The sequence below is a fragment of the Mobula hypostoma genome, chromosome 28 (assembly GCF_963921235.1).
Source record: "Mobula hypostoma chromosome 28, sMobHyp1.1, whole genome shotgun sequence".
Lineage (NCBI taxonomy): Eukaryota > Metazoa > Chordata > Chondrichthyes > Myliobatiformes > Myliobatidae > Mobula > Mobula hypostoma.
In genome coordinates this window covers 633500-660206 of record NC_086124.1, presented here as the reverse complement: position 1 = coordinate 660206, position 26707 = coordinate 633500, and the positions used below count along the sequence as shown (strand labels likewise).

At 44.2% G+C, this 26707-nt stretch overlaps 1 protein-coding gene across 4 annotated transcripts in view; it reads right to left on the bottom strand.

Moving 5' to 3' along the window:
* Window positions 1-26707, bottom strand: part of nhsl3 (NHS like 3) — a 122353-nt gene that overhangs the window by 20632 nt on the left and 75014 nt on the right. For 2 of the 4 annotated variants that reach the window (XM_063035328.1, XM_063035329.1), the window contains exon 2: window positions 4108-4269. In XM_063035328.1, coding sequence (XP_062891398.1) covers window positions 4108-4269 — 162 coding nt within the window. Of the gene's footprint in view, window positions 1-4107; window positions 4270-5484; window positions 5713-12727; window positions 13052-26707 lie in introns of those variants that run through there. The other 2 variants (XM_063035330.1, XM_063035331.1) reach the window with 2 other exon arrangements.

Below are 26707 nucleotides of genomic sequence, written 5' to 3'. Positions count from 1 at the left end.
AATGTCCTCTTTGACTTTCTGCCATCAGGCAGGAGAATACAATGCACGAAGACAAGACCGGTCAGAAGCAAATACATCCTGGCCATTCCCTCTGAACTCCCAGCCACATCGTATCAAAGTGTTATTGGTTAATCTGTTCCGTACCTTACAAAATTTAATTTATGCACCTTAGTTTGTTATTTTTATGTGATTCATCTGTAAATTTTATCATTACCTTCATAAGGTATTGTGTGTTCTGTGTACTACTGTGCTTTACACCCTGGTACCATAACACCATAAGATATAGGAGGAGATTAGGACATTTGGCCCATCGAGTTTGCTCCATCATTTCACCATGGTTAATCCAACTTTCCTCTCAGCCCCAATCTCCTGCCTTCTTCCCGTATCTCTTCATGTCCTGACCAATCAAGAATCTATCAAACTCTCTAGCAAAAGAAATTCTTCCTCACCTCCATTCTGAAAGGACTCCCCTCTATTCTGATGCTGTGTCCCCTGATCTCAGACTCTCCCACCATAGGAAACAACCTCTCTGCATCACCCTATCGAGGCTTTTCACCATTCCATAGCTTTCAATGAGGTCACCCCTCTTCTGAATTGCAGTGAATACAGGGCCAGAGCCAGGTAAACGCTCTTTACCTGCAAATTAACCCTTAGGGAATCCTGCACAAGGGCTCCCAAGTCCCTTTACGCCTCACTTTTTTGTATTTCAATGTCGAAAACAGTCAACCCTTTCATTTTTTCTATCAAAGTGTGTGACCATGGTTCGTATTCTGCATGGAGGTCAGTGACCACTGGAATTCCACAGCGATCTGCTCTGGGACCCCTCCACTTTGTGATTTTTTATAAATGACCTGGATGAAGAAGGAGAAGGGTGGGTTAGTAAGTTTGCTGATGACACAAAGGTTGGGGGTGTTGTGGATAGTCTGGCGGGTTGTCAGAGGTTACAGCGGGACATCGATAGGATGCAGAATTGGGCTGAGAAGTGGCAGATGGAGTTCAACCCAGAAAAGTGTGAAGTAGTTCAATTTGGTACATCCAATCTGAAGACAGAATATAATATTAGTGGTAAGACTCTAGGCAGTGTGGAGGATCTGAGAGATCTTGGGGTCCATGTCCACAGGACACTCAAAACTGCTGTGCAGGTTGACAGTTTTGTTAAGAAGGTGTATGGTGCATTGGCATTCATCAAAAGTGGGATTGAGTTCATGAGCCGAGAGGTAATGTTACAGCTATATCAGACCTTGGTCAGGCCCCACTTAGAGTACAGCGTTCAGTTCTGGTCACCTCACTACAGGAAGGATGTGGATACTATAAAGAGAGTGCAGAGGAGATTTACAAGGATGTCGCCTGGATTGGAGGGTGTACCTTATGAGAATAGGTTGAGTGAACTCAGCCTTTTCTCCTTGGAGCGACGGAGGATGAGAGGTGACCTGATAGAGGTGTACAAGATAATGAGGGGCATTGATCGTGTGGATGGCCAGAGGCTTTTTCCCAGGGCTGAAATGGCTAACACGAGGGGGCATAGTTTTAAGGTGCTTGGAAATAAGTACTGAGGGGATGTCAGGGGTAAGTTTTTCACACAGAGAGTGGTGGGTGTGTGGAATGCACTGTCGGTGGCGGTGGTGGAAGCAGATACAATAGGGTCTTTTAAGAGCCTCTTAGATAGGTACACAGAGCTTAGAAAAATAGAGGGCTATGCACTAGGGAAATTCTAGGCAGACTCTAGAATAGGTTACATGGTCGGCACAACATTGTGGGTCGAAGGACTTACAATGTGCTGTAAATTTCTATGTTCATACAGTTCCCGACAGCGTATTCCATCTGCCACTTCTTTGACCATTCTCCTAATCTGCCTAAGTCCTTTTGTAGCCTCTCTACTTACTCAAAATTATCTGCCTTCCACCTATCTTCATATTGTCTGCAAACTTTGCAACAAAACCATCAACTCCATCATCCAAATCATTGACATATAACATAAAAAGAATCAGTCCCAACACAGAGCCCTGTGGAACACCACTAGTCACCAGCAGCCAACCAGAAAAGGCTCCCTTTATTCCTCACCTTTGCCTCCTGCCCAACCACTGCTTTATTAATTCTAGAATCTTTCCTGTAATACCATGGGCTTGTAGTTTGTTAAGCAGCCTTGTGTGGCATCCTGTCAAAGACCTTCTGAAAATCCAAGTATACAACATCAAGTGATTCTCCTTTGTCTATCCTGCTTGTTATTTCTTCAAACAATTCCAACAGATTTGTCAGACAAGATTTTCCATTGAGGAAACCATGCTGACTTCGGCCTATTTCATCAAGTACTGAGACCTCATCCTTAATAATCAAATCCAACATCTTCCAGGCACTGAGGTCAGACTAACTGGCCTATAGTTTCCTTTCTTCTGCCTCTCTCCCTTCTTGAAGAGTGGAGTGATACTGGCAATTTTCCAGCTTTCTGGAACCATTCCGGAACCTAGTGATTCATGAAAGATCATTAATAATGCCTCTACAATCTCTTCAGCCACCTCTTTCAGAACCCTGGTTTCTGAAACCCAGGGTTTCAGGTCCAGGTGACTTATCTACCTTCAGACCTTTCAGTTTCCCTTTCTTTCTAGTTATGGTAACTTCACACACCTCATGCTCCCAACACCTGGAACACCTTCTAGAGTCTTCCACAGTGAAGAATGATGCAAAATACTTATTTAGTTTACCCATTATTTCATTGTTCTCCATTACTACCTCTCCAGCATCATTTCCCAGCAGTCCAATATCCACTCTTGCCTCTTTTTAACACTTTAGGTATCTGAAGAAACTTTTGGTATCGTCTTTAATATTATTGGCTAGCTTACTCTCGTATTCCATCTTTAGCTTCTTAATGACTTTTTAGTTGCCTTCTGTTGGTTTTTAAAAGCTACCCAATCCTCTTACTTCCCACTAATTTTTGCTCTATCGTATGCTTTCTATTTGGCTTTTATATTGGCTTTGACTTCTCTTGTTAGCTATGATTGTGTCATTTTTCCTTTAGAACACTTCTTCCTCTTTGGGCTGTGGTTTGGAAAAGTGTTGTCTCGTTTCTATATACATTATATGATTATATACACCATATACATGTATATAGTTAAATGGCAATAAACCTGACTTGACCTATGCTATCTTGGACATATGATGGGCTTCTCAGGGGTTGTTGTAATATACACAATGGGTAGGATGCCACGAGGTCACCAGGCTGCCGTGCACTGCGCTACGTAAGGCTTGCAGTACAGTCGTAGGCTGCATGAACTTCCTGCCACTGTTCCTCACGCAAACCCACAGCCTGACAAACCTCTCCTATCCACGTATGTACCTAAATGGCTTTGAAATATTGTTGATGCTCCTGCCTTGACCACCATTTCTGGCAGCTCATTCCAAACATGCACCACCTTTTGCATGAAGACTAAAGATGAAAGATTAGCTTTATTTGTCACATGTATATTGAAACATCGAAGCATACAGTGAAATCCATCGTTTGCATCAATGACCAACAAAGTCCAAGAATGTGCTGGGGGCAGTCCACAAGGGTAGCCAGCCTTCTGACACCAATGTAGCATGCCTACAATTTACTAATCCTAACCCATTTTGGAACGTGGGAGGAAACCCATGCAGTCACGGGGAGGAGGTACAAAGTCCTTACATACGGCAGCGGGGAAAGTTGTCCCCTGATGTCCCTTATACCATAACTCTCTCACCTCTGACCTTAAACCAATGTCCTTTTGTTTTTAGCACCACATCCCTGGGAAAAAAGAAAATATTCGTTCACCCTGTTCATGTCTCACATGACCTTATATGCTTTTATCCTGCAATCTCCTACGTTCCAGGGAATAAAGTCTTAGCCCCCGCAACTTTTCCTTGTTACTCAGGCACCCAGGTGTGGGCAACAACCCCATGAATCTTCTGCTAAAGTCCTAGCCCCATGTATCTTCTTCTAAATCCACAGAAAGGGCTTGTGAGAATAGTCAGACTCAACCATATTGAATCCCTGACACAAGAGCCCAGCTGCTGCGTACCCTCCTGCCCTCCGCCGAGGCCCTACCTCGGGCTTTTTGCCCAGTTTCTACCTTCAGCTCTCTGCTGTGGTCCTACCTTGCTCCTGGAGAGATCGGAGGCCAAACTCCGCTTCCTTGTGCAGATCCTCGATGTGCGCGGGCCTGGATGCCGGCTGGAATACATTCTCCTGACGGTGCTGGTACAGTGACGGTCTGAAGTGCATAGCAAAGTTTGTCTCATCGTCAGATTTAGAAGTATCTGCAGGAAAATAGGGAGAGACATCATGCTCAGAGATAACCATCTTACTCAGTAAATGATTTCTAAACTTCTTCAGACCATCTCTTTGAGCTGCTCAGTGTGCAGAGTTTTCTGCATTGTATTATGTCGGAGGGTTTAACAAAGGAGTGTTATTGTTGAATGGGAACTGTAAAAGGTGCTTGAGCAGGTTAACAGTGATAAATTCTCCAGGTATTTTGCAATTGAAATGTTGCCCCGTTCACAATAACCTAGTGACCATGGAACAGGAGGGGGCCATTCAGCCCTTTGAGCCTGTCACACCATGGCTGATTGATGCTCTCCTCTGCAGCAGTTTCCCAGTACCCTCAAATCCTCAAACTTTCATATATTTACCTACCTCCACCTGAACAATATCTAATGATCTGATGTCCATCACCCTTGGGGCCAAGGACACTGCCCCCACATGTGCAAGAAAGCAAATCGTGCAAATGGTAACAAGAACATCAAACCCCACCCTCTGTGCAAAAAACACATTGTGCAAACAGCCACAAGAAAGAACAAAAGAAAACACAGAATATAAAATATAAAAACAAAGAGTCCACATTCAGTTCATTATTTACAGGCCCCCTATTCAAAGTTGCCCAAAAATAGCAACAGACACAGGAGCAAATTTAAACCAGAAACACATCATAATGTGAACGACAGTCCAATCCACAAACTGCATCAGTTCAACCTTGCTCCAGCACCAACCTCCCACTGCATCAAGGGAGAGACCATCTGAAGGCAGGGGCCTTCCCTCGGGAGAGCGAGCGAGAGGCAGGGAGAGAGAGACCATCACATACAGACACCTTCTCTGGCAGCAGCCAGTGAGAGGCTGGTAACAGTGCGGAACACTCGCTTCCCTTCCACATTCAGAAACGTGAAGGCAAACCTCTTCACTCAGAGGTTACTGAGAGTGTGGACTGAGCTGCCAGCACAAGTGGTGCATGCAAGCTCGATTTCAACAGTTCAGAGATGTTTGATAGGTACATGGATGGTAGGGGTATGGAGGGCTTAGCCCCGGTGCAGAGAGATGGGAGAGGCAGTTTAAATGGTTCAGCATGGACTAGGTGGGCCAAAGGGCCTTGTTTCTGTGCTGTACTTTTCTATGGATCTATCTTCTGGTACCTTACTGGAATCAACAAGTTTTGAAGAGCTTCCCCCAATGGCCCCATTATCTCTGTCTCCTTCCCCTACCTTCCGTTAGCCCCTCGGGTCCTGGCAAGTTGTCCACCTTTAACCCATTGGGTCATTTTCCCAGAGTTCTACTTCCAGTGCACCTTTCACTACAGAGGATATGGGAAGGGTTTCATTACAGAAACCAAATTAGGCAAACAAGCCGGCATTAAAACAATGCAACAACTTAACAATGCTCACCACAAACCAACCAAAACTTGAGTGAGTTCATTCTGACAAAGACCTTCCCCTTGGTAGGAGAGCTGGTTAATCATCTACACCTAATCTTGGAAAATAAAGGTCACTGCCTGTTAATCAATAGCTGATGGGAACTTAGAGTTCACCAGAATTGAAAGACAAAACTAGTGAAGCAATAAATTCACTCAAGTATTTGAGGAATGCTTTTGATATTGTGGTCAGCTCTGAATTCTTTGCTACCAGGCACTGCTTTCTGTGGCCAAGAGGGAAATGTGTTAATCAATCATCTCATTAAGGTTCAGACTTGGAACTGCAATTCGAAATGTAATAGAATGTTTGCACAAACACTTTCAGAGTTTATCCACAAGATCAAAGAGCAGCAAGAGTGGGAAAGGGAGAAAAACCGGGCGACTAGATTCTGCTCGGGCTGAATGGCCTATTCTACAGTTGGCTCCCAGGAACTCTGAACTCTAACAGATAAAGAACAGAACATAGAGTACAATAACCAGAAGCAGCAGGAGGCCCCTTGCCTCAGGTCTGCTCCACATTCAAGAGATCATGACTGGTTTTGGACTTCAATAGCACTTAACTGCATTATTCCCCATGGCCATGTTCCCATCACATCCAAAATGCAATTGAATCAGTGACCAAATGTGTGGATAAGGAGGTAAGCTACCACCTTAAGGGCAAAGTCAACTGGGTTGTGGTAAAGCAGTGACAGATCTGGGAGATGGGAGGAATGAGAAACTCCTTTCTGTGACCTGTGGCCCAAGGACTTGGTAACAGACTTTACAACCAGTTAATTACTCGCAGATAAAATCATTGTCTCATAGATCATGTTGACGGTTGTCGAGGGTTACAATGGGACATTTTCAGGATGCAGAGCTGGGCTGACAGGTGGCAGATGGAGTTCAACCTGGAAAACTGTGAAGTGATTCACTTTGGAAAGTTGAATTTGAAGGCAGAATACAAGGTTGATGGTAGGATTCTTAGTATTGTGGAGCAAAACAGAAGGATCTTGAGGTCCAAGTCCAGAGATCCCTTAAAGTTGTCATGTAATTTATTGGGTGGTTAAGAAGGCACATGGTATGTTGGCCTTCATTAATTGGGGAATGAGTTCAAGACCTGCAAAGTAATGTTGCAGCCCTATAAAACCCTGGTTAGACCACACTTGGAATATTGTGTTCAGTTCTGACTGCTTCATCATAGGAAGGATGTGGAAGCTTTAGAGAGGGTGCAGAGGAGATTTACCAGGGTGCTGCCTGGATCAGAGAGCATGTTTTATGACGATAGCTTGAGCAAGCTAGGGCTTCTCTCTTTGATGTGAAGGAGGGTGAGAGGCAACTTGATATAGGTGTACAACATGATAAAAGGCATAAATGATTTGCACAGCTAGAGACTTTTTCCCATTTCAAATGGCTAATATGAGGGGGCATAATGTTAAGGTGATTGGAGGAAAGTATAGATAGGTTTTTTTTACAGAGAGCGGTGAGTACTTGGAACACCCTACCGGGGTGGTGGGAAAGGATAGTAAAGAGACTCTTAAATAGCCACGTGGATGATAGATTGATCTTGGATAAGGTTAAAGTGTTGGCAAAACATCGCGGGTTGAAGGCCGGTCCTGTGTCAGACAAAGAACAGAATTATAGACAGATACACCATAGAAACAGGCCCTTCAGCCAAATGACTCCATGTTGACCAACACCCAATAGTTTACACTAATCCTACATTTCCCCTTTCTATAATCCCTGTCAATTTGTGTCCCTCCCCCAATACTACACCTCACTCACACACAGGGGGCAACTTACTGTGGCCAATAACCCACCAACCCACTCATCTTTGGAATGTCGGAGGAAACTGGAAACTCATCCAGCCACAGGGACAGCGTGCAAACTCCACCAGGACGGCAAAAGACCATAAGACATAGCAGCAGAATGAAGCCGTTCAGCTCATCAGGTCTGCGCAACATTCTATCCCTCTCAACCCCATACCTCTGCCATCTCCCTGAATCATCTGACGCCCTAATTAATCAACAACCATTAAGCTCCACTTTAAATATACTCAACATCTTGGACTCCACAGCCATTTGTGGCAATGAATTCCACAGATTCACCGCACTTTCACTAAAGAAATTCTTTTACATCTCTGTTCTATTCTGAGGTTGTGCCCTCTGATCAAGTGCGTTTAATTGTCATTCAACCATACACAAAATACAGTCAAACAAAACAGCGTTACACTGAGGCCAAGGTGCAAAAACACAATACCAACAGTCACACAGCACAAGGCACATATAGCACATATAAGTCAGAAGTAAAATACAGTAACATAAAATGCAAGTTAGTCCAAGTCCCTAAGTCCATGAATGTTGCAGCACTCTGCAGTCAAACACAATACATCTTGTCTTCTGCTCAGTGATCACTAGGGGGCAGCACTGACTCCAACTTGAACACCCGCCACAACATCTCCAGTGGAGCCCACTGACTCCACCATCTCTCTCCTGGCTGGCTTGAGTCCTGATCCTCACTATGCAGCACCCCCGGCATTTGCCAATAAATCCGTGAATCAGACTTGCAGCATTCCACATTACGAATGTCCAACAAGGTCTTACGATCACAAGAGAAGTGACTAAAAGCATTCCAGTTGATCTTTTATTGATCCTGTTATAGTTACTATTCTATAGATTTGCTGAGTATGCCCGCAGGAAAATGAATCTCAGGGTTGTATACGAGAGGTGATTGATAAGTTCATGGCCTAAGGTAGACGGAGTCAATTTTAGAAAACCTAGTGCATTTATTTTTCAACATAGTCCCCTCCTACATTTACACACTTAGTCCAGCGGTCGTAGATCTTGGACCTCCAGAAAGTGTCCACAGCAGGGGTGATTGATATGTTCGTGGCCAAAGCTAGAAGGAGGTGAGTTATACAGCTCTCGTTAAATGCCCATGCAGGTCAACTCTTTGAGTGATTATGCAGAAAGTTTGAAGTTAATATCTCATCTCCTTCTACCTAAGGCCACAAACTTATCAATCACCCCTGATGAGTTATTAACTTCAAACTTTCTGCATAATCACTCCAAGAGTTGAACTGCATCTGCATGTAACTCCACTGTGTTGTACATTTCTTTGATTCCCTAAGGACTTGAGAGAGGGACTTCCAGAGTTGTGTGCTTTTTAATTGTTCATAAATTCTATTTTTCATGTTTTAATCTCCAAGAGAACCGATGGCGGGGTGGGGGTTAGTTGGTGGGATGGAACTTCAAAGATAGCTGAAGTTACTATTGTTAAAATATTGAAGTTCAAAGACCCGACAGGAAGTCATGGGAAAAGGTAAAGTTGGCCTTAAATTCGAAAGTCCTACAATGGGGGAAGGCTGATTTCCACGGTTTGGGGGAAGTCTGATCAGAAGGAGATCAGGAACAGCTGCTATTTGGGGGGGGGGAGGGGGGGAGACAAAAATTCTATGGGGAGGTTGTTAAATGTGAGACAGAGTTCAGATTCAGCCCGTCCCTTTAAGGATCACAAGTAAAGGTGGGAGGCTCAGTGAATCTTGGTTAGGCACATCACACGCTGAAACACTGTTTACACCGATCTACACACACACACTGAAACACTGTTTACACCGATCTACACACACACACACTGAAACACTGTTTACACCGATCTACACACACACTGAAACACTGTTTACACCGATCTACACACACCCACTGAAACACTGTTTACACCGATCTACACACACACACTGAAACACTGTTTACACCGATCTACACACACACACAAACACTGTTAACACCGATCTACACACACACTGAAACACTGTTTACACCGATCTACACACACACACTGAAACACTGTTTACACCGATCTACACACACACACTGAAACACTGTTTACACCGATCTACACACACTGAAACACTGTTAACACCGATCTACACACACACACTGAAACACTGTTTACACCAATCTACACACACACACTGAAACACTGTTTACACCAGTCTACACACACACACTGAAACACTGTTTACACCGATCTACACACACAGAAACACTGTTTACACCGATCTACACACACACACACTGAAACACTGTTTACACCGATCTACACACACACACTGAAACACTGTTTACACCAATCTACAAACTACACCCACAAACACTGTTTACACCAATCTATACACTACACACTAAACACTTTGTACACAACATGTTACAGCTACACTCAGGTGCAAGTTTTAAGAGGTAACAGTGTACTATTTAAAACAAATAAGCAGTTACCATATGCCATCCCTGCTTAAACACAGGACAGCAAAGATTCAGTGCTATGCCTGCGGTCGGTATTCATCCAACTCCAGTTAATGACCTACTCGAAGGAGCTGCCTCGCCCTGATTACAACCCCTACCCCACTCCCCCTAAGGAATGTTGCTGAAAGGTGTTGAGAATTTCTCCAGTAGGAGTTCCAAGACTCGATACTGCACTCACCACAATCTGAACTAAAAGAAGTACTGGGAATTCTCAGCAAATCAGACATCAGAAAATGGGAAAACAACATTAATGTCCTTGATCAGCCAGAGATGTAATGATGTAACCTCTTCACAGATGCTGCCTGACCCATGAGTGTTTCTAGCAGTCTCTGTATTTGCTTGAGGTCAGTTCAACATTCTCACTAGCAGGGTGGCACTGTAGTGTAGTCATTAGCGTAATACTTTACAGTACCAGCAAGCCAGGTCCAAGTCCTGCTGCTATTTGTAAAGAGTTTGTACATTCTCCCCATGACCATGTGGGTTTCCTCCGAGTGCTCTAGTTTCCTCCCACATTCCAAAGATGTACGGGTGAGAGTTAGTAAGTAGTGGACATGCTATTTTGGTTCTGGAACAGTTACTGCCCCTCAATGATCAGGCACTTGAACAAGTGAGGATAACTTTACTCAACTTCACTCATCCCATCACTGAAATGTTCCCACAACCTATGGACTCATTTTCAAAGACTCTTCATTACACATTGTCAATATTTACTGCTTATTTATTATCATAATGTCCTGGTTAAGATCCTCACTGCCAATTTAGTAGCTTTCTGTAAAAGCAGTGAGGCCTGCTGGTGGAATGTTTTGGTTTCGGCTAAGGGGCAAAGATAAGATGTTCAAGTTAGGAATGTTGTGTCAGCCAATTAAGATGGTGAAATTGGAGAAGATTCTAGAGAGAGCTCGATGGAGGGAGATTTGTGACAGACACAATGGGGGGGGCGCTCATGGTCTTTTGGCAGGAGAGGTAGAGAAGAGACGATGAGTAGGATTCAATCTGATGAGAAGATGTGATTGCACGGAATGCTTTGCGAGATGAAGGAGCCCAAGTTGGGAAGTTCTGCCGGTGACAATTGAGCACCACGAGTAACAGTCATACCCAGCTTTTGGACGATACCAGCTCCACTGGCACGTGCACAGTTAGACTGGTTTAATTGTCATGGGTCCTTTTGTCTTTTTCTTTTCTTTCTCTTAATAGCTGTTTGATAAAGCTGAAATTAGAAAATACATTTTCTTTGTAATTCTATGCAGTATACAATCTGTTATTTCTTGTCGACTGATAATTGTGTATAGTCAGTATTTACACAATCTTCACTCAAATTGAAGTTCCATTAATCTAAACATCCCAACTTTCCTGTCTGGTTGAACCCAATTCACACCGACCCCCTAGACGTATATTGTTCAAGAAAGGTGACCCTGTCACCGTGGAGTCAAGTGGCTGTTAGCAGAGTTTACTATCAAGCCAAGTTTGCACACAAGTCCAGTGAGTGGGTTACATTATTATTGTTTCTCTTTTTCTTTCTTCTTGCATTTTCACAGTTTGTTGCCTTTACTACACTGGGGGTCCACCCTGCTGGTCTTTCATTGATTCTATTATTGATTATGGTTATTGGATGTATTGGAGACATTGATTCTGTTGTGGTTATTGAGTAAAAAAAGGCATCCATTAGTCTTGCGAGACCATGAATCTCGCCTGGAAAGTCTTCACTCTCCAGGGCGCAGGCCTGGGCAAGGTTGTATGGAAGACCAGCAGTTGCCCGTGCTGCAAGTCCCCCCTCTCCATGATACCAATGTTGTCCAAGGGAAGGGCATTAGGACCCATACAGCTTGGCACCGGTGTCGTCACAGAGCAATGTGTGATTAAGTGCCTTGCTCAAGGACACAACACGTTCCCTCGGCTGGGGCTCGAACTCACGACCTTCAGATCGCTAGTCCAATGCCTTAACCACTTGGCCACGTGCCTACACGGTTATTGAGTATGCCCGCAAGAAAAGGACTTTCTTCCTGGAATGTAGAAGATTTAGGGGAGATTTGATAGAGGTATACAAAATTATAAGGGATTTAGATAGGGTAAATGCCAGCAGGCTTTTTCCACTAGGGTTGGGTGGGACTACAACCAGGGGTCATGGATTAAGACTTAAAGCTGGAACGTTTAAGGGGAATATGAGGGGAACCTCTTCACTCAGAGGGTGGTAAGAGTGTGGAATGAGCTGCCAGCACAAGTGGTGCATGCGAGCTTGATTTCATTGTTTAAGGGAAGTTTGGATAGCTACACGGATGGTAGGGGTATGGAGGGCTATGGTCCTGGTGCAGGTTGATGGGAGTAGGCAGTTTAAATGGTTTAGCATGGACTAGATGAGCCAAAGGGTCTGTTTCTATGCTGTACTTTAATATGAATCTATGACACTAAAATGAATCTCAAAGGTCGTATATGGTGACATATACGAAAGAAAATCTGCAGATGCTGGAAATCCGAGCAACACACACAAAATACTGGGGGAACTCAGTAGGCCAGGCAGCATCTAGGAAAATAGAACCGTCAACGTTTCAGGCCAAAACCCTTCAGCAGAACTGGAGAAAAAAAGCTGAGGTGCAGATTTAAAAGGTGAGGGAAGGGGAGAGAGAAACACAAGGTGACAGGTGAAACCTGGAGGGGGAGGGATGAAGTAAAGAGCTGGGAAGTTGAATGGTGAGAGAGACAGGAGGCCATGGAAGGAAGGGGGGAGGAGCTCCAGAGGGAGGTGATGGGTGGACAAACACTCACCATGCATTCTATTACAGCAGAACAAGTCCAAACTTTCCACATTTGTCAGATCAGCACGGCATATCCACATGAAGTTCTCTGGAGCATCCACACTGGACTAACAGAGTCCAGCTATTCCACCTTCCAATAACACATTCATCCGCACAAGAATGAAGAAAGATCTCCTTACAATATGTAATGAATTAACTTGCTTTTATTAAAATCTGCACATGCCAAATCAATGCCTAACACATACAAGTCCCAACCAATAAACTGCACAAAACCATTAAAACACTCAGGCAAATTCCAGATGCTTACATCAGCTGCAACTTCTGTTAAGCCCTTTTCCTCCAGTCAGTGCTTAACCAGGATAACTTTTAACCTCCTCTATGACAGCTCCAAACTCAGTTACACAGTGGTCAAACTTTGAACGCTAATGAATTCAATCAGATTTGGCAGACCAAGTCTCTCTTGACAGGTGGCACTGCAGAACTCCTCCTCATACACCTCCTCTAAACTTCCCACCTTTCACCTTGTACCTAATGCCTTCTTACCTCAGACAGTCCTGACACTGGGTACAGATTCTGACAATCTACCCCCACCTGTCTATCCCTCTCATAAGTCCGTGCACCTTTGTCAGGACCCCCTGACCCTCCTCTGCTCCAGGATAAACAAACTCCGTCTCTCCTAAGCACCAACCCTGGTGGATATGTGCTGGCCTTACAACTCCTCCCAATGTGCAACCTCATTTTTGAATTCCATTTGCCCACCTTACCAACTCATCAGTATCCTTCTGTGATTTCAGATTGCCCTCTTCACTGCCAACATCACCAACCCTCATGCCAACTATGAACATTCCAATCATACCCCCTTTGTCCACATTCCACAAAAGACAGCAGAGGTGCCCACATCACTCCTCATGCTCAACCACTGGTCCCAGCTTCCATTCACAACATCAATCTCCCATTCTTTGCACCATCACTGGCTCTGAGGGAGGTGTGGCACGCACATCCGCACATGTAGAGGTGCCCAACGAATCCTCCCTAATCTAGTCTCCTACCACTACTGACATTGGACTCTGTTCTTCCACCTTGTGCGCCACTCCACCCCACTGCAGGGACTTGACTCTTGCGACATACTGCTGGATAGCTGGCCCTAATTCCCAGCTTTGTCCTGCCCTCTGTTCTCAGAGAGCTACATCTTACAGGTCTTTTCCAAGTGTACAGGATCTTTCCAGAATCTAGGGATTTTGAAAGGATATCCTGCCTTATAAGTCTCCAATCAAAGGAGGTGTAAGACACTCCTTCCCTCCACTAGCCTGTGGGTCACCCTTGGGCACGGTGTAGCACCTGCTTAGCCCTCCGACCAGGGTCACGTGAAGCCATGGGGCCAGGTGGTGGATGGTTGTACGAGCAGCTGGTGCACATCACAAGTCCTGGTTATGCGACCACTGACACCAGGCAGACAATCTCTGAAGAGTATTGATAATGGCTGGGGTCACCCATCTTGTAAAGACACTGCCCAGAAGAAGGCAATGGCAAACCACTTTTGTATAAAGATTTACCAAGAACAAACATGGTCATGGAAAGACCATGATCACCCACATCATACAACATGGCGCATAATGATGCTGGTACTGATCTTTATATAAATTCATGCCTTACTCCTGCTACAGTCTTCCCAAGCCTCTGAACAGCTGGGCAAGGTTTCTATACATTCCTTTCCCTTGCAGTAAAGACCATCACCAACCTTCCAAACCTTTGCTACCACTACATACCCACTCTGCACACTCACACCTCTCAGAACCATTTCACTATTACCCTTACTACATCTGCCTTCTATTCACCCCTTCACCCACCTCTCAGCACCCATTCGCATGCACACTATGTCCTAGTTCAAGGTCATTCTGTTCAGTGTAATTCCATCACACACCTCTTCCCACCTGTAGCAGCAGAAAGAATGGACAAATAACATCCAGTCCTTTAACCCTAGACCTCAGCCTTGGCTGTAAATGGTTGTGCACAGGTCACTGTGATGCCTCCCTTTGTCACCTGATCAAATGCCTTTTGGAAATCTCTGCATGTTATGTCCAATCACCATCTCTTGCTGGTCGCATACTCAAATTCTATCAATTTTCAAAATGCAATTTTCCTTTGATAAATAAATCAGGAATTCTGCAGATGCTGGAAATTCAAGCAACACACATCGAAGTTGCTGGTGAACGCAGCAAGCCAGGCAGCATCTCTAGGAAGAGGTATAGTCGATGTTTCAAGCCGAGAACCTTGGTCCTGACAAAGGGTCTCGGCCTGAAATGTCGACTGTACCTCTTCCTAGAGATGCTGCCTGGCCTGCTGCGTTCACCTTTCCTTTGATAAAACCCATTATCAAGTAGGGTTCATTTAGCCACACTGAACCTCTGCCCAAATCGTAGGGTTCGGTTGTCCACACTGAACCTCTCTCCAATATTGCAGGGTCTGGTTGTCCAAACTGGACCTTTGTCCAGTATTCCAGGGTTTGTTTGGCCACACTGGACCTCTGTCCAATAACATAGAGTCTGGTTGTCCACACTGGATCTCTGTCCAGTATCATAGGGTTTATTTGGCCACGCTGATTATTGTCCACGATCAGGTAGGGTTTGGTTGCCCACGCTGGATCTTTGTCTAGTCTCAAGTAGGGAGAGGTTGGCCATCCTCAATCTGTATTCCCTGGAGTGCAGGAGAATAAGGAGACCTTATGGAAGTTCATAAAATCATGGGGGGTGTGGACCTCATGAAGGGGAGATTTAAAAGAGACCTGAGAGATAACTTCGTCACACAGACAGTAGTGAGTACCTGAAAATAACTGCCAGCGGAAGTGGCCGAAGTGAATACAATTGCAACATTTAAGAGGTATTTGGATAGTTACATGGGGGGAAAGGCTCAGAGGTTACGGGCTGAATATGGCCAGCTGAGACTAGCAGGGAGGTGGCAGTGAACAGCATGGACCAGTTGGGCTGAAGGGCTAAAGGGCCAGTTTCTGTGCAGCATCACCCCATGACTCCAAGTCTGGCAAATCTTCTTGTACTTTTCAAATGCCTAGATCATGAAGTCATGAAGATTTACAGGTCCTTTGGCCCATCGAGTCTGTACAGATCAAGTGGCAGAAGGCAGTCTGGTTTGCTGAAGTCCAGGACAAGTGATGGTCTACCTCCCACCTCTGGGATAAGTCCAGACTCCACACACCTCTCTGGCCCAAGTTTAAATCTGGCTATAAATCCGCAGGTTTTAAAACAGCTTTTATTTGAATAGAAGTGTCCCACTGAACTCATTACGTAAACATGTCAAGCTAAATACTGAAGTTTAGCAAAGTGCATCAAAATAATTTCTTATCCAACAGCAGATTCGGGTCCGCCAGATGCCAATCCCAGGTTCTATACCCTGCCACGACACCGAAAAGCACAAACAATAACTGTCTTCAGTGACAATCACTCCCACACTGAATATAAGCATGTGATCGTGAAATATAGAATTCTCTAGCTCTGTCAACTTTGCAACTTGACTGCACTGAAGGATTTTTCTCAGGAATGGTTGATCAAAGGTGACTGAGCTGCTTAAGTTCCAAAGCTGATGTCATTTAATTTATCTCTAACCACCTCAGCAGAACGCTTAACCTGTAACACAGGTGTTAACCTGTGTCATGTGTCAAGTTAATGGATTAAATTTACAAATGAGAAGCGGTGGAGGCTTGTCCAATTAAAGTTCAAGGTTCAAAGTAAATTTATTATCAAAGTAGATGTCACCATCTACAACTCTGAGATACATTTTCTTACGGACATTCACAGTAAATACAGAGAAACACAACAGAATCAATGAAAGACCGCACCCAACAACCAATGTGCAAAAGATAACAAACTGTGCACATACAAAAAAAGCAATAATAATAATAATTAATAAAAAATAAATATCGAGAACATGAGTTGTAAATTTCTTAAAAGTGAGCAGATAGGTTGTGGAACCAGTTCAGTGTTATCCACTTTGGTTTATGAGCCTGATGGTTGAGGGGTAATAACTGCTCCTGAAGCTGGTGTAGGTCCTGAGGCTCCCGTACCTCCTTCCTGATGGCAGCAGCGGGAAGAGAGCATGTCCTGTGTGGTGGAGGTCTGTGATAATGGATGCTGCTTTTCTCCGATAGCACTCGGAGTGGGGAGTGGTTTGCCTGTGATAGACTGGGCCTGCTTTTCAGTTCAAGGGCACAGGTATTCCCATTTAAACTACATTTGGACAGGTACAATGATGGGAAAGCTTTAGAGGGATATAGGCCAAATGCAGACAAAAGGGACTGGCTTAGGGAGGCATTTTGCTCAGCATGAGTAAACTGGGCCGTTTGCATGCTGTACAACTCCACGGGGATTGAGGTTGGGAGAGAGAGCAGAAAGTATCATGAACTGCCTTGAATTTGCCAAGAATTTACTTTGAAGAGCTTGGAGGAACACTGTGCGGTTGCAGATACGTCCAGGACTGCCAGGGAGGATGCGAACACAGGTAAAGGGCTGCAAAGGTAACAAGCCGGCAAACACAGATAACGGGCCAGGAAACACAAGTAAAGAGCCGGCAAACCCAGGGAATGGACCGGCAAACCCGGGTAACGAGCCGGCAAACCCAGGCAACGAGCTGGCAAACCCAGGCAACGAGCCGACAAACCTGGTAACGAGCCGACAAACCCAGGGAATGGGCCGGCAAACCCGGGTAACGAGCCGGCAAACCCAGGCAACGAGCTGGCAAACCCAGGCAACGAGCTGGCAAACCCAGGTAACGAGCCGACAAACCCAGGGAATGGGCCAGCAAACCCGGGTAACGAGCCGGCAATCACAGGGAACGGGCCGGCAAGCACGATTAACAAGCTGGCAAACAGGTAACGAGCTGACAAGCCCATGTAACAGGTTGCATAGGTAATGGGCAGCACAGGTAACAGGCCCTTCAAGTACAGCCAGAGGGGAATGCCAACTCACTCACCTGGCCTCGGTGGTGACTGGGCCCGTTGCTCCTGTTAACTCCTGTGTTTTTGATTTATTGAGAGCAACAGTACAGTATCAGGCCCTACCAGGACAACCAGCCTGCACCACCCAATTACACCCATGTGACCAATTAACCTACTAACCTGTATACCCTGGAATGTGGGAGGAAACCAGAGCACAGGGAGGGAACCAGCACATTCATGGGGAGAACATACAACTCCTTAAAGACAGCAGCTGTCAGTCAGACAGCTACAGTCAGTCATTCAACAGTCAGTTACAGTCAAACCGCTACAGTCTGTCAATCAGGCAGCTACAGACAGTTACAGTCAGTCGGACAGTGACAGTCAGTCTATCAGAAAGACAGCTACAGTCAGACAGCTAGAGTTCTACTACAGCTCTAGACTTTGTCAGTGACAGCTGAACCATCCTTGCTAACATTAGAGAGTAAGAACTCAACACAACAATTGGCAACTGATGATTTCACAATATGTGTTCTTTAATTAAGTCATCCACTTCACCTTCCCTATCAATGTCCGCACAAAGCCAAGGAATTTCAGGAGATGCAGGATCAGGGTACAATGAGCAAAATCATCTTTTCCAACACAACACAAAAAACAGACAGAATTGACGCTGAAAAAACGGAGAGTCACAGCAACAGTAACCATAGTACTGTATGAGATAATCCCTTCAGCCCTGGCCTCTGTCCAGGCTCCTCTGTGATACTCGACCAGCCCAACCCATGCAGATCAGGTGGATTTTACAGGCTGCACATGGACCGGGCCTCTCCCTGAACTCTGGCTGCTTTCCCGTTCAAAGCTTTGCACGTTTGCTCAAACAAGCTGCGACTGGATGGGAACTGTGGGCCACATTTCTATTCTGTGACTTGTGGAGGAGATTTCACCACAGATGATTAACTATATCCAGTTTTAACACATGGTGAAATTTATGTTTTGAAATCCAGATTTTGCAAATAAGAACCTCTACAGACCAGTGATTACCTGGGGTGAATAACAATGTTTCTTGACTGTTCTCTCCCTACGGATAAGTTGTCATGTCCCAGTTCCACACCCTGCCACTACATTCCCATCCACTCCAGATCCCCATCACACAATGTTTTGCATAGGTCAACGTGATGGTGCATGGAAACAATTTGTTACGTTACTGAGCCCCCTCAGGCACCGTGCTCCAGATTCTTGTTAGAAACAGTCCCCCTTCAGATCCCCTCTGTAAATAACATCTGAAACTCTTATCTGAGACACCATCAGCATGGAAAACAGATTCTTACTATCTACCCAATCTTTACAGTTGTTAGGGCTTGTTACACATGGGACCTCCACAGAGAGCTGTGCAGACAGCAGTCATTAAGGAGAACCAGACTTCTGTCCAGGAGCAGGAGATGTGTCAGAACACACCAAGACCTGCAGACAGAGCCATCACCAGTACAACCACAAAAGGTGGTTCCCCACGCAGGTGTTCCCGCCAATTGTCATGTGTTCCCAATAGAAATATATAATTCCACATAACTATCTGTCTACACTCAGTATGTGGAAATAGACTGTAATTATTGAACCTATATTTAATAACTTACTGTAATCATTGCGCTTAAAGAATACATAACTTCAGTGTTCGAGTTCAAAGAAATTCTTCAAGAACGGCTGCTTGTTATGTTGACAAAGACCTTTTACATCCACAGCTTCAGTCTCTGTCGACCTCATTCACAATTACCATCTTCCTCAACAATTTCTATTCTTCAACTGGTTGGCGCTAAGCTTCTTTCACTCCAAGATAACTTAACCCAGCCTATCCCATCTCTCCTAATACCTGAAACGCTCCAATCCAGGCAACATCCTCTCCAGCACAACCACACCCTCGAGTGGTCTAACCAGTGTGTTATCAAGTTGTAACATCACATCCCAATTCTGTTAAAGTCCAACTTTCTTTTCTAATCTACTTTTAACACTGCCATCATTGGTGAGATCAGATAAAGTATGGGTTCAGTTTCAGCAGAGCACGGAGTTTCCAGCCAAGTCAAATGGTGGGCACATTGCTGTTTGTCAACTACATCAATGGCTTGGGTGAGAATGCACAAGGCATGGTTATTAAGTTTGCAGACGTTACCAAAGTAGGTGGAGTCACAGACAGCAAAGTTAGCTATCAAGACTTCCAGAGGGATTAGATCAACTGGGGAAGTGAACCAAGGAATGGCAAGTGCAGTTTAATTCAGACAGGTACGAGGTGAATGGTAAGGCTCTGGGAAATGGTGTACAACAGAGGGGTTAAGGAGTTCAAATACAATCACAGATAGTGATGAAGAAGGGTTATGCAACACTTGCCTTCATCATGCAGGGCATTGAATATAGAAGTTTGGATGTTGTACAACACTTTGATGAGGCCACACTTGAAATGTGGTGTTCAGTTGAGGTTACCTTGCTATAGGAAAGATGTGATTGAGATGGAAAGAGTGCAGAAAAGATTTACAAAGAAGTTGTGAAGAGGTTGTGGAATGAGCTGCCAGCACAAGTGGTGCATGAGAGCTCGATTTCAACATTTAAGAGAAGTTTGGATTGCTACATGGATGGTAGGGGTTTGAAGGCCTATGGTCCCAGTGCAAACCAATGGGAGTAGGCAGTTTAAATAGCTCAACATGGATAAGATAGACCAAGAGGCCTGTTTCTGTGCTGCACTTTTCTGTGACTTTATGATTTGAATGAGTTGTCGAGAGAGGTTTGGACTTTATTGATGTTGATGTTCTAGATGTATGTAAAATCATCAGAGGTGTAGATAGGGTGTGCCTGCCAGTGGTGTCGTGGCATCTGCAGGCGGTTGGTCCTGGGTTCGAATCCAGCCGGCTCCTTGCACGCTTTCCATCCGTGCTGGGTTGAGCATCGAGCTAATAGCTTGGCCTCGTAAAAAACAGACAAACCCTAAAGAAACGGCAAGGTTGCCACCCAACGCGCCACAAAGCACAGAGAGGAACAACAAACAATAGATAAGGTGAACTCACACAGTTCTTTTCCAGGGAAAGGAAATCAAGAACTTCAGGATATAAGTTTAAGATGAGGGGGAGATTTGCTAAGAGCCTACCGGGCAAAATTTTCACCCGAAAGGCAGCCAGTATACAGGGTAAGCTACCAGAGGAAGTGGTAGAGGCAGGTACAGTAACAACAGTTAAAATATACTTGGACAGGAAAGGTTTAGATGGGTATGGGACAAATACCAGCAAATGGAACCCTTACATGGGAATCGTAGTTAGCATGGATTGGTTGGGCTGAGTGGGCTGTTTCCTGCTGTATAGCTGTAAGTGGAACCTCGCCCATTCCTACAGTAAGTTTGCCCATTCACCATATTTCAATCAAAAATCTCGGCAATCATCTGCCAGGGCATTCATGGAAGAAACTGTAGCCAACTATCAAACCCAATGGGATCATTTCTGGAATGACATGCAGCCATGGTTCCTGAACACTGCCCAAGTTCAGGAGAAGTGTTAGTGTAAGATAAAATCTGCCATCCTCCACACCAAGGTTTGATTTTTGAAACCTCCTTTATAAATCTGGAGGACATGAGTTGACAGTTAGGGGGCAAATGTTTAGGGGTAACACGAGGGGGAACTTCTTTACTCAGAGAGTGGTGGCTGTGTGGAACGAGCTTCCGGTAGAAGTGGTGGAGGCAGGTTCGATATCGTCACTTAAGGAAAAATTGGATAGGTATATGGACAGGAGAGGAATGGAGGGTTATGGGCTGAGTGCAGGTCGGTGGGACTAGGTGAGAGTAAGAGTTTGGCACAGGACAGAAGGAGCGAGATGGCCTGTTTCTGTGCTGTAATTGTTATATGGTTAAATCTGGAGAAGCAAGAAATAATTTTAGCATTGAAATGTTTACCAAGAAATAGGAAAGAAAATTATCACACTGATTAACTGGAGAACTGGTGCCCTGTATTGATTACAGACATAACCTTAATACCAGAGCTGAACCTCCCCACAAAGATCACACTACAGTGACTGAAACACACACACACACACCCACTCATACACGCACAGACACACACCCATATTCACCCACCCACACACAACTCTCCTGCCTGCTGCTTACCGAGCCTAACCGAAAATATAAATGTCAGCCGTGCCAACGAGGTTTTGGGCTCAGTGCAGACCGCTACACTCCACAGTTCTAAGGAATGGCCAGGACTTTGTCATTAGTGACATTCCAGACATTACTGCAGGCAGTCCACAATGATACAGCAAGCTGTGAGGCACATCTTTCCACGTTCAGACACTGGCTGCGCTCAGGCAGCAGTTCCAGAAGATCCCTGGCACCCAGTACCCAACTACAGAGTGGTCAATCCCAGTCACAAACTTCACAGTGAGGAAATAATGCAACTTTATAGCTAACCTTTCAAAAAATTGTATAAAATATATATTGTTATGTATGCACATAAATACATTTTAGTAGATCACATCTTTAGAACACTTTTGAAATGTATTGCATTTTGAAATAATCTAAGATTTACAAACCACACAACACCCGTCATAACTTAATTCACGGGCTTAGGGAAGTGTTTGTTAAGCAATAATTAGAGTTATGGAGTCATAGAAAAGTACAGCATTACACGAGACAGGGTTGTGCATGGTCACCGCTGCTCTTCGCATTATATCTGGAACCATTAGCTCAATACATCAGACAAAGTGAAGATATCAGAGGATTTACTATTAAAGGAACAGAGCATAAATTGGCCTGTTATGCGGATGACATTTTGATCTATCTAGGACAACCAACATACTCTTTACCTAAATTGATGCAATCCTTTGAACAATATGGCCAATTATCAAGATAAAAGATCAACATAGATAAAACCCAACAACTTTCATATAACTATAGCCCACCAAGAGAAATTGAAAGTAGATATCCTTGGGCATGGCAAACAGAGTCCGTCAAATATTTGGGCATCATTATGCCAAAAGATTTGGCAAAATTATCAAAATGCAATTATCAGCCTATATATAAAAAAATTAAGGAAGATATAACAAGGTGGAACCTAATTCCTTTTCTTGGTCTCAGTTCAAGGATTGAATCTATTAAAATGAATATACTGCCCAGACTACTATATCTCTTTCAGACCCTACCAATAGAGATTAACCAAAATCAATTCAATGAATGGAACAAGATGCTATCAAGATATATATGGCAAGGTAAAAGGCCCAGGGTTTATCTCAAAACTTTGCAATTAGCCAAGGAAAAGGGGGGAGATTATTATTTTGCAGCACAGTTGAGAGCCGTGATATGCTGGTGCAACCCATCATATGACACTCAATGGAAAAACATTGAGGAGAGGATACTTCCCATCCCCACACAGGCAATTTTGGCTGATAACAATTGACAAAGTTACATAAATACTATTGATAACCCATGGGTGAAATGGACTCTTAAAATATGGAAAACTATTATAAAAGAATACAAACTAGAGAGACACATTGCAATTCTTAAATAGTATGCATATGACTCGGATTTTACACCGAATAAACTGGATGCTGGATTTAAGGACTGGACAGCTAAAGGAATAACAGCTATTTGCAATATAATGAAAGAAGGAACACTGTTCAGGTTTGAAATGCTCAAAGAGAAACACTTGTTAGAAAAACAAGACTTTTACCAGTATTTACAGATGTGACAGTATGTTAATAGGACAGTTAAAAATGTAACCAAGGCAAGTACATGCCTGATAGAGCTACTTAGAAAAGCATATAATTCAGACAATGGTAGTAGAATAATTTCAAGCATGTATAAGGGTTTGTCAAATCTTAAAACACATTCGACTTCATACATTAAAACAAAATGGGAGAAGGAAGGAGGGATAATGATATCTGAGGAAGACTGGACAATAATATGGAGGTATCAATGGAAGTGTACCAGTTCACAGAAATGGAGGGAGTTCGGGTGGAAAAACTTGATAAGATATTTTATTACACCCTCTCAGAAATCCCATTATGATAGTAACCCCACTGTTTGCTTGAGAAATTGTGGAAATCAAAATGCAAACCATTATCATATTTTCTGGGAATGCCCCGTTCTCAAAGACTATTGGAGTGGGATACATAATGCCCTACAAGACATCTTTAAATGTGAGATACCCTTAGAGAGCAAGACCCTATATTTTCGGTATATATCTTAAGAATGGTTGAAAAGAGATAAATATTTAATGAATGTACTGCTGGTGACTGGTAAAAAGACCCTTACCAGGAAATGGTTATCACAGGAGAGCCCAACTTTAAATGTATGGATGGAAATTACAATGGACATTTACAAAATGGAGAAGATAACAGCATCTGTTAATCATAAGCTGGAACAATTTGATTCATACTGGGAAAAATGGTTTAACTACATAACACCTCATAGGCCTGATTTTATTCTCACAAGTGTCAATGAATATGTTGTAAAAAAAAAATCACTCCCTGCTCTGTACATAGTTTTCTTCTTTCGATTGTTCTTTCTTTCCTCTCCTTTCTATAAATGTATACCTCAGATAAATATTATGTGGAGATTTGTGACAAATATGATTATATGATATATATGTACAGTATCTGAAATACATCTTATGGAAATGTTTGTTTGATGATGAACTTCAATAAAAAATAAATTACAAAAAAAAGTACAGCTAGAAATAGGCCCTTCAGTCCATCTAGTCCATGCTGAACCATTTAAACTGCCTACACCCATCGACCTGCACGACCTGCACCGGGACCATAGCCTCCATACCCCTGCCATCCTTGTATGTATCCAAACTTCTCTTAAATGTTGAAATCAAGCTCCCATGCACCACTTGTGCTAGCAGCTCGTTCCACACTCTCACCACCCTCGAGTGAAGTTCCCCTTCATGTCCCCCTTAAAATTTTCACACTTAACCCATGACCCCCAGTTGTAGTCCCACCCAACCTCAGTGGAAGAAACTTGCTTGCATTTACCCTATCTATACCCCTCATAATTTTGCATACCTCTATCAAATCTCCCCTCAATCTTCTACATTCCAAGGAATAAAGTCCTAACCTATTCAATCTTTCCTTATAACTCAGGTCCTCCAGTCCAGGTAACACCCTTGTAAAATTTGTACTCTTTCAATCTTGTTTACATCTTTCCTGTAGGTAGATGACCAAAACTGCACACAGTATTCCAAATTAGGCCTCACCAACATCTTATACAACTTCAACATCCCATCTGCTTTACTCAATACTTTGAGTAATGCAAGCCAATGTGCCAGAAGTTTTCTTTACAGCCCTATCTACCTGTGACACTACTTTAAATGAATTATGGACCTGTATTCTGATCCCTTTGATCTACCACACGCTTCAGTGCCCCACCGTTCGCTGTGTAAGACCTACCCTGGTTGGTCGTACCAAAGTGCAACACCTCACACTCGTCTGCATTAAATTCCATCTGTCATTTTTCAGCCCAATTGTCCAGCTGGCCCAGATCCCTCTGCAAGCCATGACAGCCCTCTTTGCTGTCCACTACACCCCCAACTTTGGTGTCACCCACAAATTTGCTGATCCAGTTAACCATATTGTCATCCAGATTGTTAATATAGATGATAAACAGAAAAATGTGCCCAGCACTTTATGTCTAAAAGCTTACATTCCTCGTGTAACTAAACATCACATCTTCAGCATTATGAGAGAATTGTTTATAATCTGTAATGGCACTGCTGGAGTACTGTGTGCATTTCAGTTCTGGTCACCACACTGTGGTTGGCTGTCACAGCACTGGAGAAGTGCCGAGAGAAATAGAGACAACGCCTCAATTCAATGACCTTGGTCAAGACACTTTGAATACAGTGATCTGCCAGAACCTCTTTGCTGGGTTGAAATAGAAAAGGCAAGATGAGATGTGAGTTGCCAGTTAAAATCTGTGTCTGGAAATGTATCTCAGTGAGACCCTCCCTCACTACTTCCCTCTCCTCGACCTCAGTGACACCCTCCTTCACTGCTCCCCCTCTGTGATCTCTGCTGCCCTCTGACCTTCTACCTCAGTGAGACCCTCTGTGGTTTCTGCTGCTCTCTGCCTCTTCAACCTCAGTGAGACTCTCTCACTGCTTCCCCTCTGTGATCTACACTGCCCTCTAACCTTTGACCTCAGTGAGACCCTCTGTGATCTCTGCTGCCCTCTGACTCTTTGACCTCAGTGAGACCCTCTCTTATAGCTCCCCCTCTGTGGAAGACCCTTGCATTTGATGAAGCTCCATATTTCCAGCCAACCATCCCCCCACCCTCACTCCTGATTGTACCACCCTCTTGCTGTGGCTCCATTTCAGTCCCATTCTAGCCACCCCTGGTGCTGGTCTCATGCTCTCACTCCACCCCTCCACTCCCAGTCCTGTGGCCCCATCTGACCCTCTTCAGGCCATGACGGGGACTCGGAAACATGACAAATCGTTTCCATGCAACTCCATGTTGACCTAAGCAGAACATTGTGTTAAGAGCAAAAAGATCAAGATGGCCTTAATTACCAAAGCTGGAACATTCAGGTAACATTGGGAGAGTTTATCTCTCAATTAATTTAAAGTAGGGCAGCAGGTGGTGCAGATGAACTTGTCTCAACACCTCAGGGGTCAGTGGACAATAGGGACTGGACATTTCTCCACCCTCAGGAGTCAGTGGACAATAGGGACTGGACATTTCCCCACCTCAGGGGTCAGTGGACAATAGGGACTGGACATTTCCCCACCCTCAGGAGTCAGTGGACAAGAAGGACTTACCACACGGTAGGCTTATTCATAAAGTCAGAAAGCATAGGATCCAGGGAAGTTTGGCCAGGTGGATTCAGAATTGGCTTGCCTGCAGAAAGCAAAGGGTGGTGGTGGAGGGAGTACATTCAGATTGGAGGATTGTGACTAGTCGTGTCCCACAAGGATCGGTTCTGGGACTTCTACTTTTTGTGATTTTTATTAACGACCTGGATGTGGGGGTAGAAGGGTGGGTTGGCAAGTTTGCAGACGACACAAAGGTTGGTGGTGTTGGGGA